The following is a 19,545-nucleotide window of genomic DNA, read 5'->3' as shown; positions in this document are numbered from 1 at the left end:
GAGGTGGAAACACGCTGGGGGGGCAACACAGTGGGGGTGCAGAAGCAATGGCAAGAAAACAGGGTACAGCATCCATTTTAAGACCTTTTCTTTCATCATCCCTAATTCTCCAACATCCATGCTGCTTATTCCTCATCCTTCCGTCGTACCAACACACTTTCACTGTTGTGAAACACCCCTTCACACTGATTGGGAACAGCCAACCAGAGTTGAGAGGGCTGCATTTTTTGTCAAGCCACAGAGAGAAAAAACTTGTTGCAGATGCAGGTTGAGGACAGAGGAGAGGTAACACAACTAGTGTTTGCTTCCACTGAATCCAAGGCTGTACAGCATTTTAGTTTAAGTGCTTCTATTTAAACAGGCCTTTGTGGAAAGATCTGATGGTTTGGGGAAGACTGTGCCTCTCACCTGGTTCATGAATCAACACTTGGAGAGAGGGCTATACAACTCATCTGGAAACCTTTTCTCGTTTCAGTTTAATAGGTACCAATTCGGTCCAGGCCATGACTTCTGGTTTCCTACACAACTGAAACCCAGCCCCTGAAATCTGCAAATACATTTTTTTTAAAACTCCGCTCTCAGAGCTAAAGGCAGTCTCAGACTAAAACATTTTCTTTGTTAGAAATAAAGCTGAAACCAGCAAAGGTTTCTGATAAACTGTATTACCCTGTCTCCAAGAGTTTATTTTAAACATTTTGTTACAATATTAAACTGAAACCAGGCATGGTTTCGGATGATCAAAAATCCCTGTCCCAGGTGTTGATTTAGGGCCCAAGTCGAGGACCCATGTCATACCTAAACCATCAGAGCTTTTTGTAGAGGCCTGTGAAAATAGAAAATCACTTGAATAACATGAAATGCTGTACAGCCTTGGAGTCTATGGAAGCAAACTGCACAGTGTGCAATTAGAAGGCTCTATTTTCAGTGGCTAGACCAATAGAATGCATCTGTCTCAACTCTTATTGGCTGTTGCCAACCAATCAGTGTGATGGTGTTTCATAACATTGAAAGTGTTTTGGTGTGACTGAGGGGTGAGGAATGAGAAGTAGGGCTGAGGTGTGAAGTAGGGATGATGGATGAGTAGAGATAAGAAAGGGGTATGTTGGATGTGAAGTGAAGATGAATGAAGTATGGATGATGGATGGTTGAGCTGATAAAAGAGAAGTAGACGATGGGTGAGAAGTAGGGACAATGGATGAGAAGTAAGGATAATGGCTGAGAAGTGAGAATGTCCTAAAGTGAATGTTATACAGGAGGAAATGAGAGCGAGCGCAAAAGGAGAATGAGGAAGAAGCACACTGGTGACAAAGGACACCGCTGAGTGCAAATGGAGAGAAGTACCCGAGGTAGACAGCTAGAAAACACATGGCAGTCTTCTGCAGTGCTTGACCAAAAAGTAGTGCTTGAAAAGCAAGCAGTGGAAGCATATATGCAGCCAATCAGGATTTTGTGCCATCAAGGGACAAACACAAGATTGACAAGCTGGGGCCCGGATAAGAAGCAGGTAAATTGGCTTTGTCACCAGCCAGTGGTGAGCAGTGGGCTGGTACGAAGCCTGTGTTAGTTCTTAATAAGACCACAATGTCTTTCGCAACCAGAGCGTTGCTTAGCGCTGTTGGCGCGACCTAAAAACGATACTCTTTGCCTCTTGCATGTGCTTAATCTGGTTAAACTAAAATGTACTGTTTTAAAGCCCCTTTCAGTGCCTTCCGAAGATTCCCTAAGATTTGGTTTTGCCTTGCTGAAGTGCATCAAATCCAGCACACATGTAACTCCCAGCAGTTGCAAAGAATTTCTGCAAACTAAGTATTCCAAGTACTGCAGGTGTTGTGTGTGTTTTGGAAGCTTACTCTATAGGTCTCAGACGTGTGCTGCAAGTATCTTTTATTTTGTGCTACCAGCCATGTATAAAACTGGAGAAAAGGTTGCATTTAGTGCACAAAAGGACTGCCCAACATGTGTTCCATGCCCATACACCTCCTCTCCCCCAAATTGCTGCACTCTTTCCAGTTCGTGAGCCAAATTTTTGTTTGCATCCCTGCTAGATCTTCACTTCCTTTGTTTACTCTGGCGAATCAAATGGTGTCCTTTCGGTGCAAACAAACGCAGTGTTCCTTCAGTAATTAGTTGAATTTTAAAAGGTCTAAACCACCCTCTGTTCCGTTCCTTCCCAGGAATGTCTTTGTCTGGTGCAAGAAGATACCCCGACTTGTACACTTCACCATAGTTACTCGTTGATTTCCGTGGAGGTCTTTAGATTGACTTACCTTTTCCCTTTTAGGTCGAAGCCTACCAGACAGCACAGCTGACTGGTTTGCTAACGATATCTTGGGGACATTCCGAAAGCTTCCCTGGAAATGCATTACCGTTGGCTTTGTAACTCACATTTTCTGTATTTCTATTTGCTGGCTTTATTTGTTTTAGGAAGTCCAGAGGGAGTTCATCCCTCCTAAGGAGCCACATTTTTTCACATCTGCTCCCCTGGTAATTATCCACAAGTGCTCCTTTTTGTAAACAGGCCTGTAAATCTTTTTATCTTGTCACATTTGTTGTGCATTCAAAGACCAAGGTCAAATGTCCAGCTCTGTCTTCCAGAGGGAGTTTGGGGTTACCTTTTCTTTCACTGACTTCAAAGTGAAGAGTATTTATGTGACTATCTTTCTGGATACTGGGGGCAGGAAAGGGTTTTTCCCTAGCGCACAACAGCATTTAAATGAACTGCAAGTATTTCAGAATATATCAGAATTAGAAAAGCAAATTAAGCACATTTTTTGTCAATTCTGAAGTGTGTTGGAAAAAATACTTTATTATGATCAAAACAAATCATTACACTAGGTAATGGCATTTCCACACATGGTTTATGCGCAGTAGAACTTTAGTAGTAAAACTGTATGTCTGTGCAAATGTATGGTCTTTTGAATTGAAAATGTGTGGTCTGTAATGGCAGTGTGCTACCACACCATTCATACTCCACTCTGCACCACTCCACTTTACACCACTCTGCTCCAGTCCCCACCATTGCAGTCTACGTCATTTCACTCTACACCTCTACTCTCCATCACTCTGTATGCCCATGCACTCTGCCACTGTCCATCACCAAACTACTCTGTAATAGCCAACTCTATGCCAATCCACTGTACGTCACTTTAATTTACTCTGCCGCTGCGCTTTACACCACTTTACTGTCATTATGCTACGCCACTGCACTCTTCCCTGCTCTAAACCACTGCACTCTATGGCACTCTACGCTGCACCTCTGTACTCTACGTCACTCTGCTGTGCACTCTGCCACTCTACATCACTTCACTCTGCACCACTGCACTCCGGTACTTAACTGTGCTATGCCATTGTACTGTGCACCGCTGCTCTCTACTGTGCACTACTCTAATCTACCCCACTGCATTCTACAATGCTTGATTGCAAGCTGCTGAATTCTATGCCACTGCACTCTACATCACTACACTCTGCAACGCTTTACGTCAGTTCACTCTACACCAGTCCATTCTACGACACGCCGCTGTACTCTATGCAGCTGCTTTCTACTCTGCACCACTGGACTGAACGCCACTTTATGCAACTTCACTCTATGAAGCTTACTCTGCAACACTGCATTCTATGCCTGTGCACTGTACACTACTCTATTCTGCATCACTGCACTCTGCAGCACTACAAAAATGTGCCACTCTGCTCTCCACCACTGCACTCTACGCTACTCTATGCCACTGCATTCTACACTTTGCAACACTACACTCTACACTAGTACACTCCACCACTCAACTGTACACCACTCTACTCCAGTCTTCAACCCCTGCACCTATTGCGTGTGTAACACTACGTTTTGGGCCCGTGGTGGTGCCGGGGCTAGGTGCCTCTTCCCGTGGTCACCTTGGCAAGCCAGGGCAGCAGACAAGCTGGCAACGTGTATGTTGGTGATGCCAGCGAGCCTTTAACTTTGTGCCATCCCAGAAGCTCCTCTGGGAAGTCAGTGGGGCTGGATTGCTGAACTGTGACTCCAATCTCCATGCATGTCTGAGCCTGGCAGGACTAGAGGGGGCCAGCCCTCCATCACGCTTAGTTTCCGGAAGCCCTTTGCTCAATCGACCCACACCCTGGCAAACCGCACTCTAAACTGGAAAGGTCGCCAGAGGATCCCTTACAGCAGCATCTCTCCTAGTGGCCACATCCTCAAACCAACCCTTCAAATCACATGGAGACTATAATACTGCAGGAGATTACAAGTGTTCCATAAAAAGTGTCATTCTAACTAACGTTTAGAGCTAAATCAGTGGATTTGCAAAGTATTTGAAGCTGATACTTGAGTTTTAATCCATTTACTGATTATATAATGACTCTGAAGTATTGCTCTTTCAGAACTACTTTTCAGCTTATTTTAGGCAGTTCTTTGGGCATGTGCGCTGTAAAGTGCACCTGTCCCCTCTGCTTTTGAAATTTTCAGAAAGTGTGAAGGGGTTTGTTGTCCCTTTTAGGTTGTTATAATTGCTCTAATAACATGAGAAAATATGGGATTGGGAGCATACTGCCAGGCCTACCCTGGTGTGAAGAGTCTGAGCCAGTGCTGTTAAGAGAAAAATGGCTACACCTTAGGTCGGAGATCCAGGTGTGATCTAAATGTGGGAACAGTTGGAGGCCAGAGTGTGTGGAAAGGAAAATCTGGAGTGGAACTACTGCAGTACAGTAAGTGACCATACTGACCGCTCCAGCCATTGTTGGGATACCTTGAGGAGTAGTGCCAAGTAATCTGTAGGCCATCTAGGGAATTTCTTTAGACAAAGTATTGCCCAGCATCGTATGTCTGGAAGGGCATTGGCCCTACCCGCTGGGTACTGACAACAAGCTCCAGCACAGTTTCCTTTTTGGAGCAGTAGCAGTGTAGCATGAACCCATCTAGCCCCCTACTTTTTTGGCCCTCTTGTCTTTTGGCTTCATTTTGAGAGCTGGTTTGGTGGCGGGTGTAACAGCAGGATTTGAAATAAAGGGACTAGCGAGACATGCAGGTGTGCAACAACGTGTACTGCAATTAGGACCTTCTGAGTGCTCGTCTGACAAGTATGGAGGGGCTTTGGGAAAGAGTTTGTCAGAAGTTATTGATCATGGGCAGGTCATAGTCGACAAGGGGCCAACCAGTGTCCCAATTGAGATTTAGTGTGCATCTAGTGCATATGCTGTAAGTTGGGATGCAGACTAGGGTTTGTATTGTGGAACTTGTGCTCGTGTGCAGCTGGTGCTGCCTGGAACTTTCACAAAGGGTTCATCCATCCTGTTGGTTGGTCTGTTCAGATTGCACCAAGTGATTAAGCCACCCTTGTCGAGCATGAATTCACATGCCTCTTATTTTTCACAGGTCGTCTTGAAGATGGAAAGAAGTTCGATTCATCCCGGGACAGAAACAAAGTGTTCAAGTTCAGGGTCGGCCAGCAGGAGGTCATCCGCGGCTGGGATGAAGGAGTGGCTCAGGTCAGTGATTGATGCGAATGAAAAGGAGCTCCGGCACACCCTAGTAGGGAGAAATGTGTGCACTAAGAACAATAAGTGAAATGTTCGTTAATACAGTAGAGGTTGGGAATCCTTTTTAAATAAATTGGTGAGGTCTTCTCAGTTGTAGGGCTCCTGTTGAGCTTATTTGAGAAACGATTATAGAGATTGAGGGTCCTCCAGTTATTCGGTGAGGTAAGTATGAGATCGCAGCATGAACGAACTGGTGGAAGTCTCAATTTGTGGTCATCTGTGACTAATTGGAGAGATGCTCGAAGTGAAGAGCTAATGGGTCGTGAGACGATGGGGTCAGAAAGACTCAATTACTGAGGTGTGTGACGCAAGACTCAGAAGAAAGATGGGAGGGCAACAAATTGGAGTGTGGTTAGGATAGCATGGTGAAAAACTGTGTATGTGAAACTGGACCATTGGTAGATAAAGCACTCTCATAAACCATTTGTAGTTAGTTGGCATTTTAGATGACTCCACGGAAGGTGGTCGGGGATATGTGAGGTGCTAGAGTTTTGCAGAGTTGGTGAGGCGTGAAGTCCTACAAATCGAGGTCGTCGTGCCAGGCTGCTGGGAAGTGTATAAATAATAAGATTAAAGAAGATTGGGTAAATGAGGTAGAAGGGGGCAAGGCAGCTAAATATTTGACTACAAAGTCTGAATCTTGCGCAACATGTCCGTGCCCCCATGCATATTAAAAGCCACACACTCAACCAAGTCTGGTCTATCAATCTTACTCTTCAGAATTTAGTAATCCAGCCATGTGTATGGTCAAATCGTTCCATAATCTGTTTCACTCTGTGACATCACTACGCCGAGAAAATCCCGTCAAGCCAAAAGGGCCCACACAGGAACTGGAATCACCTTAATATGGAGTCCCTGTGTGACAACCTGAACCTCCCAAAAGCCTGGACACCATAGAACTTTGAGAGGGATGTTGGCAACTGGCAACTGAACGCTATCAATATCCATGCGCCGCTACAGCCCCAAAACTCTTGGATAAGACGGCACAAAGCCTCTAAATGGTTCACAAGCAATCTAAAAATTGCCAAACTTAGAACATGTCAAGCAGAAAAGAAATGGCGTAGCGCCTACTCAGTATAATCCAGAGAACAATACAAGTCAATTCTTCCGACCTACAAAAAGCTTTTCTGGAGGCAAAAAATGTTTTTCACAAAGTATTAAGCTCAAACAATAAAACTAAGACCTCTTCAACACAGGTGGGGAATTATCTGACTGACCCCTCCACTCATGGCAACCCAGGAATTATGTAATTAACTAAATTCTCACTTTATTGATAAAATCGCACAAATCCAAGAATCTATTGATACCAGCCACAAGGATGTAGAAGCACTGTCAGGAAACACCAACCCGCTTCTCCTGGACAACTGTTCCTGCCTAGATAAAGAATATCTCACAGCACTACTTAATAAAGTAAAATCAGGCTCCCCCCAAAGACGCCTGCCCACGTCATATACAGAAATCAATCTTTTCTAAATTTCCCAAGGTAATCCTGAACGTATTGAATCTTTCCTTAGTTCAAGGGACTGTTCCGTCCGCCTTTAAAGAAGCAGTGATCATCCCGCTTCAAAAAAAGCAAGGGTTGGACCCACAAAGGCTGGAAAATTACAGGCCTATATCCCTTCTCCCCTTTCCGGCCAAACTATTAGAGCTACATGTAGCTAAACTACCTTCATAGAAAGCACTACTTTTCTAGACTCCCACCAGGCAGGTTTTCGCTCATCCTACTCCACTGACCCCATCATCCTATCCGTTATTGATGACCTCAAAGGAAAGGTGGATGAGGACGGCACTCAGGCCTTGATACTCTTAGACCGGTCTGCAGCATTCAACACCGTCAACCATGACATCCTGATGGTACGCATTGCTGCAGCAGGTCTCAGAGGGGTGGCCCTAAATTGGTTCAGATCCTTCTTAGAGGACCGGAAACAATCAGTGTGGCTCGCACCACACAAATCCAGAATAGTCAGCATGAACTGAAGTCTTGCAGGGCTCTTAGCTGTCCTGCACCTTTTTAATGTATACATTTGCCCCCTTATATCGACACTTCGTCAGGGGTGAGGATATACAGCTATGCTGAAGATATGCAGTTGATCTTTTCCATTGAGGACTCCACAACCTCCAAAGAATTTTTGAGAAATACCATACTGTTCATCAAAAATTGGAAGAACAATAACCAGTTAATTTCAATTTTTTCGGAATTTAATTTTATCTCTAATAAATTATCGCATTGGACGCCAGCCTATTGGCCATCGGAGCAAACCCCCCACCCCACCCCACCCATTCCCAAGAATTCGATCAAGAGCCTAGGCATTCAAATTGACTCAGACCTCTCAATGAACTCGCAGATTGGTTCAGTTACCTCGGCCTGTTTTTTCCAACTTCAGAAACTACGGAAAATCTGTGTTTTTTTTTTTAGCAGAGGCATGCATCCAAATCACTATTGCACTGATTTTATCTAAAATAGACTACGCTAATGCAATTTACCTCTGCCTCTCCTGCAAACAGAAACACTGTCTGCATCTGATCGAAAACCAAGCAGCCATAATGATCTACCAACAAGGCAGACGTTACCACGTCAAACCGATACTGAAGGAACTCCACTGGCTCCCAGTGGTGCATCGTTTCATGTTTAATACTGGATGTATACTGTTTAAAGCTATACACTGCACTGCAATATATAACTTCAAGAATTCAGAGATATTCTCCACAGCGAACTCTAAGATCCATGCAGATTCAAACGGATACGAGGGTCGCGCTTCTCAACACAGGGTCCCCAATTCTGGAACTCTCTGCCCCCTCCGTTGCGATTAGAAACTGACCTTTTGCGCTTCAGGAAAAAGCTGAAAACCTGGTTATTCACCCAAGCCTACAGCTAGATAGGAACCTGTCCAAAACAATGCCTCCATAAGGAAAACAAACTACCCAGCGCCAAGAGGCCTTTTGGTAAACGAGCGCTTTACAAATCCCCATTAACATAACATTGAAAGGAGGGTGTTTGACATTTTAGCAGCCTTGGCAGAGGGAGTTTGGAAGGTCCTAGAATAGGTACGGTTCAAGTAAAGTTCTAACACAGTAGTACAAAGGATTTCAAGGTATGGAAGCTTTGCTGTAAGTAGTCAGGAAAAGATTCTGGGAAGAAGAAAAGGGGATGTATTTGTTGCTTTTAGGTAGGTGATCTCGCCCAGTCCTCCTGTTAACATAGTCTGTACTTGAATTCACTACGATTATGACGATTGAATACATAAAGGCCAATGTGGATGAAACGTCAAAAAGCACTCTTGTTTTAAAGTGGTCGTACCTCCTACGTGTTCTTATTACGAAGATGGAAAAGGCAAGTTTGTTGCTCCCTTTCTGGAACAAATTGAATAGCTGCAATTCAAATCCAGCGCATGAGCTACTGACTTGTGATCCCCCCTTCATGCTTTAGGTCTTCCTGAGCCCGCTGTTATCCTGTGTACGCTCATCAAAGTAGGCAAAGAGTACAGTATTCAGTTGTGGGGAGTTATGGGGCAGTTATGGTGAGGGCAAATGATGCAGGTAAGGCTTATGTGCGGGGGAGAGCTTTTATTTCGTCGTTTTTTTGTCCACATTTATTTTTTTCATTCTTTACAGATGAGCGTTGGTCAGAGGGCTAGATTGACATGCACTCCAGACTTTGCTTATGGGAGAGGTGGACATCCTGGGCTCATTCCTCCTAATGCCACACTAATTTTCGATGTGGAACTCATTGCCCTTGAATAAAAGCAGGCTTCACTCCATCTCGCTTGCATTGAGGTAAGTAACGAGCGATGCATAGATGGGCTTTATCCCGGATTGGTGGGGTTTTGAGGGAAGACTGGTTTTAATAAACATTCTTAGTACAGAATTGCATGCCATTGGAGAATAAACATTTTTTACAGGCAATGCAGAAAGTGATTAAATTGCAGCCTTATCACTGGGGACTTGATCATTCTCCGAACTTTCACAGATTATGCCTAGTAATGGGTCCACTTAAGTTTAAAAGTCCTTATATTGGAACTCAGTTTTTTTAGTGGGTGTAAGGGTGCCATGACTGGTTTTGTCGCAGATGTTAAAAATGGGTACAGAGTAGTGGCACATTGTCTGCCTGGTGTGGTATCACCCCCTGCCATGGTTCGGGTGTATATGTACCCTGTGATCAATTTGGTAGGACTGAAAGAATCCCTACTTGTCTGGTCTAGGCAGAGAGATGGAAATGGTAAAGCTTCAGTGATTCTACAGAATGATTTTATTTTCCGCAGGTGTAACCAAACGAAGCAGCCTAGAGAGAAGCTGAGAATACCCTAAATCCAGAGCGCACATGAACTTGCTGCTTTTCCTGGAGACGAACATCAATCACTCAACCTCTCCCCCACAGCTTGATGTTTTACTCGCATGGTTGTGCTTCCTGTTCCCACCCATGGTTTTTGTTTTAAACTACACACCTCAAGCCTCATTTGATCATGCTCTGTGTACCTTGTCTTTAATCCTTCATTGGAATATTGATCTGTGATCCGCACACGATCAGTATAGAGTCAAAGTTAGATAGGAATATCCTTTCCATAAGTGACATTGTAGTTAGTACCTGATTATGAGTATTTGCCATTCTTTGAACTTGATTTTTGAAATGGAGCTGTTTTGCTGCTGTTTAGCCTGAGCAGAGAGGGATCTGTCCTGGGATGCTATGGGGAATGGTTTTCTGCAGTGAAGGTCCTGTGGTTTGGAAGCTAGATCTAACCCACCAGGTCCTACATTGCGCATTGTAGCCTAGGTTGTGTGCACTCTGGGGACTAAGACCTATCTCCATTTCACAACTTATTCTTGCCATTATCTTTTATGCTTTTGCGCAGCTCTTTTAAATTTGTTAGCCATACAATCTGCAGGAACTACCTAAAGCCCCACGAACTGGTTTCGAATGTTGGCTTGCACTGGTGCTGTTATTAAAAAAAGAAAATTGAGAATCCTTTGTTTTTGGCATTTTAAAATAAGAGTATTGGCAGAAGAGAACTGATGCTGGATCATCACAGCTTCCGTAATTTTGTCCGTGCTTCTCCAGGCTTCCTCTCATCACCTGGTTTGGAGACACCACTAATCCTAAAGCCTTCTTCCCCACATCCAAGTCTCACCTTTGATTGCAATAAACGCTCAAAGCTTTTCTCAGTTTTTCTTGTGGTAATGATATATTTCCTTCTGTTGCAAAGTAGTGCATGCACCTGTTCCGTTGGTTGTATGTGAAAGATGAACGTTTGGTGGCAACCCAAAATTCTTGGGGAGGACCAATTGGGACACAAGTCTCCATTAACTTTGAACCCAGTGCCTGACAATAAATTGATTCGAGTTATGGTTAAGTCTTATCCTGACTGGTCCAAACACCTCTTTGTTGACTATGGTTTCTCTGTATTGGGGTGAATGTATGACATTGTTCAGCATGTGGTCCATCAATTTTACTTTTTGCATTCGTCACCCGAAGTGGGACGGGTATGCCCAGACGTGGGTCAACAACCAAAATCCTACCGACAAACGAATAGCAAGCAAAGCCAATAGATCATGCCTATGGGACATGTTGGCTCTGCCAAGGCTTTATGGCTATACTGTATAACATCTGCAAAGCTGTGCTGCTTTAGCCAAGTAGCCAAAGAAAGGTGCAATTACACAGACGCTGCAGATGATAGTATCATTTCGTAGGTGTGCTTATGCATGCTAATAAATGTCAGCGCATAGGAAATTACGCTGGCGCCATTGTTTTATTTACCTATTAAAGAGAGGTCAGTACATTTATGATAATTAAATTCAAGTTCGATAAAGCGCTTTTTGGAAGGCACAGAAGCTGGCAACAAGTTGCTGCCACACCCTTAAAAAAAGCAGCATGGGGTTGCTCCAGGGGAGGGGCTTCGAGGCAGACCAATGTGGACTGGGTGGTGATAAAGTAGGGTGAGAGGAGGGAAAATCAGCGCACAAAGAAGAGCAACATAGCAAGGGGAGCCGTACTGAAGGAAAACCAACAGAGGGTCGGGGTGTTGGGAAGGGTGGTGTGGGAACGCATGAGGAGTGTGTTGGAGAACATGCGCACTCTTGAGTGCTGAGCTTGAGAGAATGCAGTTGCCTAAATGTGAGCAGTGGAAGGATACAGGTTAGCCAAGGGAGGGACAAGCCATCAAATAAGAAGTAAAGAAATAAGTGTGACTAAAAGACAACCAATGTGAGCAGTTGCGGGTTATAAGCCCACCGTAACGTCTTCGATAGGCCACAAGAGGTCTTTCTCACACTGGTTAGTTACACCTAAACATTTTTTCTAAAAAAGTGTGGCGGTGTTGTGAATATTACGGTGACGGGATGTTTTGCTTGGGTATCTGCTAGCAAAAAAACATTGACGGTCTGAAGTTTTATCCCTTGATGTTAAGCAAACTTGTTCATAGTTTTGCATCTGCCATAGTTTAGTATCTCGCTAAATAAAACAATTTATCTATATATTTTATAACCAACTGAGGTAGTGCGTTCTTCCGGTCCCCGGCACCAGAAGAGTCTGTCTTAATGGACATACACATGTAGCAAAAAGTCAGGATAGATCGTCTCTATTGGCAAGTCCTACCTCAGCCACTTTCAAAACTAAATTCTTTCAAAGTTAAATGCCAATATTACATGCAGAATCTCAAGTTAACGGCTAGAAACTAACCTTTCAAAGATTCTGAAAAACACCCATTTGTTAATCACATCCTCTACTCTCTCCTATCATGGCTCAGAAGGCTGCAATAGGTTTTTCTTCATCGTCTTTGTTTTGGAATCTAGCATTTTAAATGACCTGGCAGAGTTCATAGTTTTTGTTTTCTATATAGAGTTGAGTATACACAGAATGATTCCTGTATATTTTTCAAGAAACCCACAATGCAGTGGTGCACAGATTCCACCTCGATTTGTCTCCCCACCACTTCCCCGTCCTTGTGTTTGGAGATTAAATGGACACTCCCGTGAGGAACCGCAAGAAGACCGGAAAGGAGATTAACACTGTTTACCAACAACTTTAAGAGCATATTTGAAGGCAGGATAGCTTTACACTGCTCACATTCATATTGAGTATCCCACAACGAGGACTTTTGGTTGTATGAGAGTAACCTGAAAGGCTTTGGGTTTTGTAAATGGGACCTTTTCAGTTATACCCCATATGCTAGTGTGCGCAAGACAGTGGACGTGAGGTTTGTATTTTGGGCGTTCCTCAAAAGCACAAGTCCAGTTGTTTGATGTGTTACCAGTTTACGTTTAGTGTCTTGATTCTAGATGCACTTATCTCATTGGAACAAAAAAATGGGCAACCAATGTTACCCAAGAGGTGTATGATGAGTTGCAAAGGGTTCCTAAACTATTAGAATAATATATCCCCTTTCGGTTAGTAGACTGAGAGGAGCAGGATCGGTGGCCAGTTAAATTGAAAATAGAGGGCATGGATACATATATAGGAAAAAATTGTGACACCTTCGACACCATTGAAAGGTGTACCGGGACACGTACAGGAAAGGTCAAAGTAAAGGGGCACGACTAATGAAGATCTCAGGGGGAATCTGATCCATGCAATGAGCGCAATCTTGAAAATTGTTTCTTAAATGCAAGGAAGGCCCCACAAAAGAGCAAACCGCCATCAAACAGCTCTTTAATGCCTAAAGGGCTATGGCCTCGAACACAAGGTCTGACCTGAGAGCAAACCTAGTCTGAGTCCACGACTACTCGACCATGTTTACATCTTTTGACTCCGCAAAGTAGAGAATACTTATGAAGGGTTTTAGGGTAGGATCTACATCAGTCTGCTTGAAACTGGGTCTTGCTTTACACCACGAGTGATATAGGCAGCTTCTACTGCCAATTTGGAGGGTGTGTCTCTGCCCATGATGGAGGACACAGGTTAGCAAAACAAAATACGGTCACCTGCCCCTCTCTGCAAGCCTTTTCCTCAAGTAATTCTGATGAACGTTTGAGTGTTGGAGCTGAAACGCTACCCAGGGAGGCACATTCACAGCAGGACATCAGACAATAGGAACTCGGGGGGGGGGGGGGGGCATGTTCGTCATTTCTCATCAAATTATCTACACAACACAACCTAGCAGCTGTGGGGTTTTTTTTTTTGTGCGACTATACCAGCCAGCACAACTGTATTCATTAACTTTGAGCGCTAAAGAATTACGTGGTACTAAGATTTGAACCTGTGATCAAAAGGCTGTGTAATTAAAATTTAGAGATGCTTGATGTGTGAAAAAGGTTACTGCAGAGGTGTATTACTTTCCAGTGGATCAGGTTTAAAGCCCAGATTTCGCTTGAAGCAAAGGTGGTACCTTAGGGGACTCTTGTTTGTGTGTTAGTGAGAGGTGCTTGGCTACATAGTAAATTGAGGCGTGTGGCGACTTGTTAGGCTTGAGAGCTGAGGGTAGTTTGGTAAGGTGATCTCTCTGGTCCGCTTAAAGGTCCTTGGGGCTAAGAGAAAGACTAGGTGCACTGTTAGGCCCAGAGGAGTGGTTTTTTAAATCAGTTTTTTCTTTGCGAGTCCTTGTATGCTTTGCTCCTAATTTTAATTTCTCTTATTAAATGTAACATTAGTCTCTCATACTTGTTGATTATTTGTGTTACTTGCGCATTTGAGCATATGTCACCTTTTTTCTTGTCTGCATTTGCACATTCTGGACTGGTGTAGTGGACACAATAGATTTCTAGATCAATTTAAGGTAACATAAAATTGAAATCTAAACCTTTTTCGATCACTTAGTTCATAACTCCCCTCGCTTCTGTTTTTGCCTGTTTCCTCCCTCTGATGGTATTGTCTCATTCTTACTTATGTGTTTTCAGAGTACCCCGTTATCTGCATATTGCACTAGTGCCCAGTTTGAGTCTTATTCAGGGTGCTCAAATGCGGTTAATATGTTTTTCCACATCTCCGCCTTGGAGTACCTTCTGCTCCTCTCCACTTATGTTTTTTTAGGGCGAGCCTAGGCTGGATGCATGCGTTGCCTGCAAGACCTGTTATCTCCTCTCTCTGCTTTTTTGGCATGCCCATGAATTGCCATTTGTTCGTTGATTTGCCATTTAGAAATACAGGGTTTTTATTGGTGCATTGGGTCTGATTCTCCTGTCTTTGGGTGCTTAGGACACGCCCAGGCGATTTCACTTTGTTGGCTTATGTTGGCCATTCCAATACGTCCGCGGTTCCTCCTGGTCATCCTGATCTACCTTTTTATTTTGTAGGCCGTCAACATCGTTTTAGGCTTTCAGGCCGTTTCACGAAGCAGTGCTCTGTTCGGCACCTGCAAAGTGGCAATTTCTGTCCAATAGCTGAGCTATGTCGATAGCTCTAACTCGAAAAAATGCAAGACCTATTGCATTTCTAATGCTTGTTTATTTCATGCTCTCTTTCATCCCATGGATTAACATCCCTTCTCCGCCTTTCCAAAGCTGGAGCTCATCAGTCTTCTAATGCATAGCTCTACATCTCTTAGCTAGTATAAAGGCTAGATCTATAAACCTATTGCTAGCTCTGTACACTTTAGTTTTCAGGAATATCCCTACTAGGCATGTCTCTAGAATGCAACTAAGTACTGTTCCCCACCATACTCCATGTTTAAACTATTTGTTCCAAGAACAGTTTCAGTGCTTGACATTGACATGTGTTAACAAAAAAAACCAGCGTCTTGTGTTGCATCTCGAATAGCTTTGGCTATCAACCCCTAGCATTTTTTCTAGGCATCTGCGAGTTGGATATGTAGTATGTAAACAGTTAATTGTATATATTTGTTATGCATTCCTAGCGGCTCTATGGGAGTACTCCACTATCTTCTCCCGTTCTTTGTGAAAGTCCTGTCTACTCAAGTTTCCTATCTAGTTTTAGTTGCCTGCATGCACTATTTTTGACATAGATAAGAAAAAGACCAGGAAATCAGTTTACCATAAAAGGAGTTGGAGTGTTTCATGTGCTGGAGGTGCCTTGTCCCCAGTGTTCCATGCTTTTGTTACAACTTTGTGTGCTTTGCGTAAGTAAACCATTAAAAAAAAGAGCACACGGCATTCCCAGTAGGTCTACGATTTCATTCTTTAGTGAGGGGTTTCCCTTTTGTGCAACAGTGCCCAGTTGTGAGCTGGTGTGCCCTTTCCAGTTGTGTATATTCTGCTTGCGCTGGAAGTGTTTGTGTGTGGGGTATTCTGATAGACAGCTATCTGCAGATTCCTCACCTTTTTAATATTCCCCAGGTATTCATTTAAATCTGGAAAGTTTCCAGGAGTACCTCTACACGCTAGAAGGTTATGCTGTGTGGCTCTGCACTGATGTCGTTCTGCTCCAGAAATGAGCAGAGCCTGTATAGGCGCCACTCCCGTACGCTAACATCAGTTCCATTCTTTGTTCCTCAAGATGCTGGTCTGGAGCCAACTCGTCTCTCAGAGACCTAATTACCTCACGAAATTCCAAATATAGTATGCAAGGGGAATGTCACCTGCCAAACGTCATGTTTTAAGCCCTGTAAGGACTGTCATAAACCAATATCTTCCCATTCGGGAGAAGGGGGTTTTTCATCAACCAGCTTAGCTCTTTGTCAGTGAAGCAGCTGAGGCACTGTTCTCTCGCCCTTTGGCACTCAGTGGCTCAAGTCCTACTAGGTGTCCCTAATCACTAACCAGTCCTTGCCTAGGCCATTCAGGGCAGTGGTGACACAGCCAGGTTTACAATTTTTTTGTGGGTTGGACACCACTGATTCCACTGTCACCATTCACCCCCACGCTTGGCTGCTGCCCGCTAGATTTTTCTGACCATCTCCAGTCGTACCTCGTGGACATGTCTCTTGACAGGATCTCCTGTTTTGTGAACAAGGCAGACTCCACTTCTGAGCAGAGAGTAGGGCCACAGCATGCACCCTGAGCTTATATGCCCCGCCTCACAAGCTGCTCAGGCCATTACCAACAGCCCCTCCCTGCACACACACAAGCCGTTCCCCTTTAGTGTGCCCTTCATGGAGCAAAGACTCCAGCTAGGAGGCAGGATCCAAAGGTTCTTGTGTTGGGAGACCTTAACATCTGATAAGTGGGTCCTGCAAATTGTTTGGATTTCCTTTTTGAATTACTGTGCCTTCAGCTACCCCCAACGAATGATGGAGGACCATCTTTCTATTTTGTGACAGGAAGTCTGAGCCTTTTTGGCCATAGGGCCTGAGAGAGTACCCAAGCCAGAAGTAGGACGTGGATGCTATTTCCTCTACTTTCTGGTGCTCAAGAAGGATGGAGGCCTTTGGCCCAGTTTACATCTGTGCCCTCCCAACACCTTCCTCCAGAAGGAAAAAATTTAAATTCCCATACTGGACTAAGTCTTTGCTGGCCTTGACCCTCTAGACTGGCTGTAGGCGGTAGACCTGCAGAATGCCTATTTCCATATACCTGGCTGCACAATGGTCGCACCATTTTGCTTTTGGGACTCTGAGCATCTAGGTGTGTGGACAGTCTCAAAAGTAGCTGATGTCAACGAGTAAGTGACGCACAAGTTACGTACCTTCGGTAATATATATGTAAAACATTAGTTAGTTATAGATTCCTTACCTTAGAATTACCCCCAGGCGTCCGACTGGATTCAGAAAGTTTTTCGTCAGCAGTATCTCGTGGGAAGGTGGCGTCGGTCGGCTCTGCATCCGGCATTGGCGTCATGGTTGCCGGGATGACGTCGGGGCAGCTACTTAGACGCCATGCCAGAAACGCAGAGCCATGCAAGACCCTGACCATTGGTGCACAAAACTAGGGCCCTGAAAGGATGTCCTTAACCCTAGAAGTCCGTTCGCAGAACGAGGAGGATGGGTGGGGTGGGAAGGAATCTATTACTAATGTTTCTTACAGATATATCGTTACCGAAGGTAAGTAACTTGTGCATCTGAAAGAAACGCATTAGTTATGGATTCCTTACCTTAGAATAGATACCCCAGCAATACCAACCCCATTGGTGGGTCTGCGAACCAAGATCACACCAGAAAGTCCTGGATAACAGAACGGCCAAAGAAACCGTCTCTCCGGACTTGGCTGTCCAGGCAGTAGTGTTTGGGGAACGTGTGCAGCGATGTCCACGTGGCCACCTGACTGATGCCATTCAGAGGCACTCCCCTTCCCAAGGCAGTAGTGGCAGCCGTTGCCCTGGTGGAGTGAGCGTGTAGCCCGACGAGGCTCCTTTTTAGCCAGAGAGTAACAAGCCTTCATGCACAACACGACCCATCGAGAAATGGTGTGTTTGTGTACAGCCCGACCCTTCTTTGCACCCACATAGCCAACAAAAAGTTGATCATCCACCCAGAACTGTTTTGTGCGATCCAGATAGGAGAGCGTACGCTTTGGATCCAGACGGTGGAGCCTCTCTTCTTCCTCCTGAAGGATGCGGAAGCGTAAAGAAGGTGGACAAAGTAAATGTCTCCCTGATGTGGAAGTCAGTGACCACATTAAGAAGAAAGGATGGACAGGTCCGTCCTGAGAACCACCTTGTCCGGATGAACAGACAAGAAAGGAGGTTTGGAAGAAAGAGCCTGGAGCTCACTCACCCTTCTAGTGGAAGTGATGGCTACCAGGAAAGCAGTCTTAAGAGTTGAGGCGTAAGGACAGTTATGAAGCGGCTCGGAGGGAGCGCACATCAAATAAGTTGGTACAAGATTCAAGTTCCACTGAGGCATAACGAAGGGAATTGTAGGAAAAAGATGCATTAAGCCTTTCAAGAAATGGTTAACTACCGGGGACTTGAAAAGAGGCGGCTGATCTGGCAGCTGAAGGAAAGCAGAGATGGCAGAAAGGTAGCCCTTGACAGTGCCCAGAGCAGAGCCCTGCTGGGTCAAAGAAAGAAGGAACAAAAGTACTTCAGAAAGAGGAGCAGAATGGGGATCCACAGCCTTTGCTGTGCATCATGCCACAAATTTGTTCCACCTGCAGGCTTTGTGGAGGGACGCCTGGCTGCCAAGATTACATCACAAACTTGAGGAGGCAGGCCAAAAGACGTCAACTGCCGCCGCTCAATCTCCACGCAAGGAGGTGGAGACTGGACAGGTTTGGGTGGAGGACCGTCTCTTGCTGCTGTGACAGAAGATCCTCCCGAAGAGGCAGTCTGATCGGAGGATTGATGGCCATGTTGAGCAGCTCGGGATGCCAGACTCTTCGTGCCCAATCCGGAGCCACAAAAATGACTTTGGCCCGGTCGTGCCTGATCATCTTCAGCAGTGGCGGCTGGTGACATTCGAAAGTGGTAGGGCGCAAAAGCTGCCAATGTGTACTTCATCACGGGGCTAGTGAGCATGACTGTCAAAAGGGGAGCCAGGGAGGTTCTCGCTCGAGAAAACTCAAACAAAGAGTGGGAAAATCATGCACTCCAAAGCAAACTTGATGAATACAAGGCAATTGTGACTGTATTGACCCGAAACAGTCATTGAGGCTTAAACTCTGTCTGGGTACCTGGTTTTGAAGCTAGTCAAAGAGCCTCGATGGAGACCAATATAGATAACACTTCAGAAGGTGAGACACGCCAAGGCCAGTACTCTCAACAGCGACACCAAGTGGTCAATCAGGAGAAGTGAGGCTTAAACCGAGAAAAGGGCTGCACTGAACTGCGATGAACTAAGGAGTAAAGCAGTAATGAAAATCAATTTTAACATAGGACAGGCCTTCAGTCAATGCTGAGAACTGCCTGGATTCTGCCTAAATTCTAAAGAAGAAAATATTTTATCCTCAATGTAAATCTGAATACCTTTTGTGATACTGTGAAAACTCCGGCTTATATAAGAACAGGTTGGTGATCATGCCTGATGTTCGCTTCCCATTATATTGAGTGATTTCGTCCCTATGTTGTACTCTGTGCTATGAAGAAGAAAGTGTTTCGTGATTACCATCCACCGTCGACTTAACTCATACACCCACTCACCTCGGCCACACGCTCAAACATAAATATGTGCACTCACACATACCCGCATATATACTTATACACACAAACAGTCACGCTCAAGCATACTCATATGGACTTTCATACAGGCAAACTCACTCACA

The 19,545-nt window shown here is 44.7% G+C and overlaps 1 protein-coding gene across 1 annotated transcript in view; it reads left to right on the top strand.

The window, feature by feature from the left end:
• Positions 1 to 10,686, top strand: part of FKBP1A (FKBP prolyl isomerase 1A) — a 35,136-nt gene extending 24,450 nt beyond the window's left edge. The window contains exons 3-5 of the mRNA XM_085619578.1: positions 5,363 to 5,475; positions 9,139 to 9,300; positions 9,786 to 10,686. Of these exons, the coding sequence (XP_085475704.1) occupies positions 5,363 to 5,475; positions 9,139 to 9,267 (242 nt within the window). The 3' untranslated portion in view covers positions 9,268 to 9,300; positions 9,786 to 10,686. The remainder of the gene's footprint in view (positions 1 to 5,362; positions 5,476 to 9,138; positions 9,301 to 9,785) is intronic.
• Positions 10,687 to 19,545: the final 8,859 nt, after the last annotated feature.

The sequence above is a fragment of the Triturus cristatus genome, chromosome 7, assembly GCF_964204655.1.
Source record: "Triturus cristatus chromosome 7, aTriCri1.1, whole genome shotgun sequence".
Lineage (NCBI taxonomy): Eukaryota > Metazoa > Chordata > Amphibia > Caudata > Salamandridae > Triturus > Triturus cristatus.
This window is presented reverse-complemented; position numbering and strand designations above follow the sequence as displayed.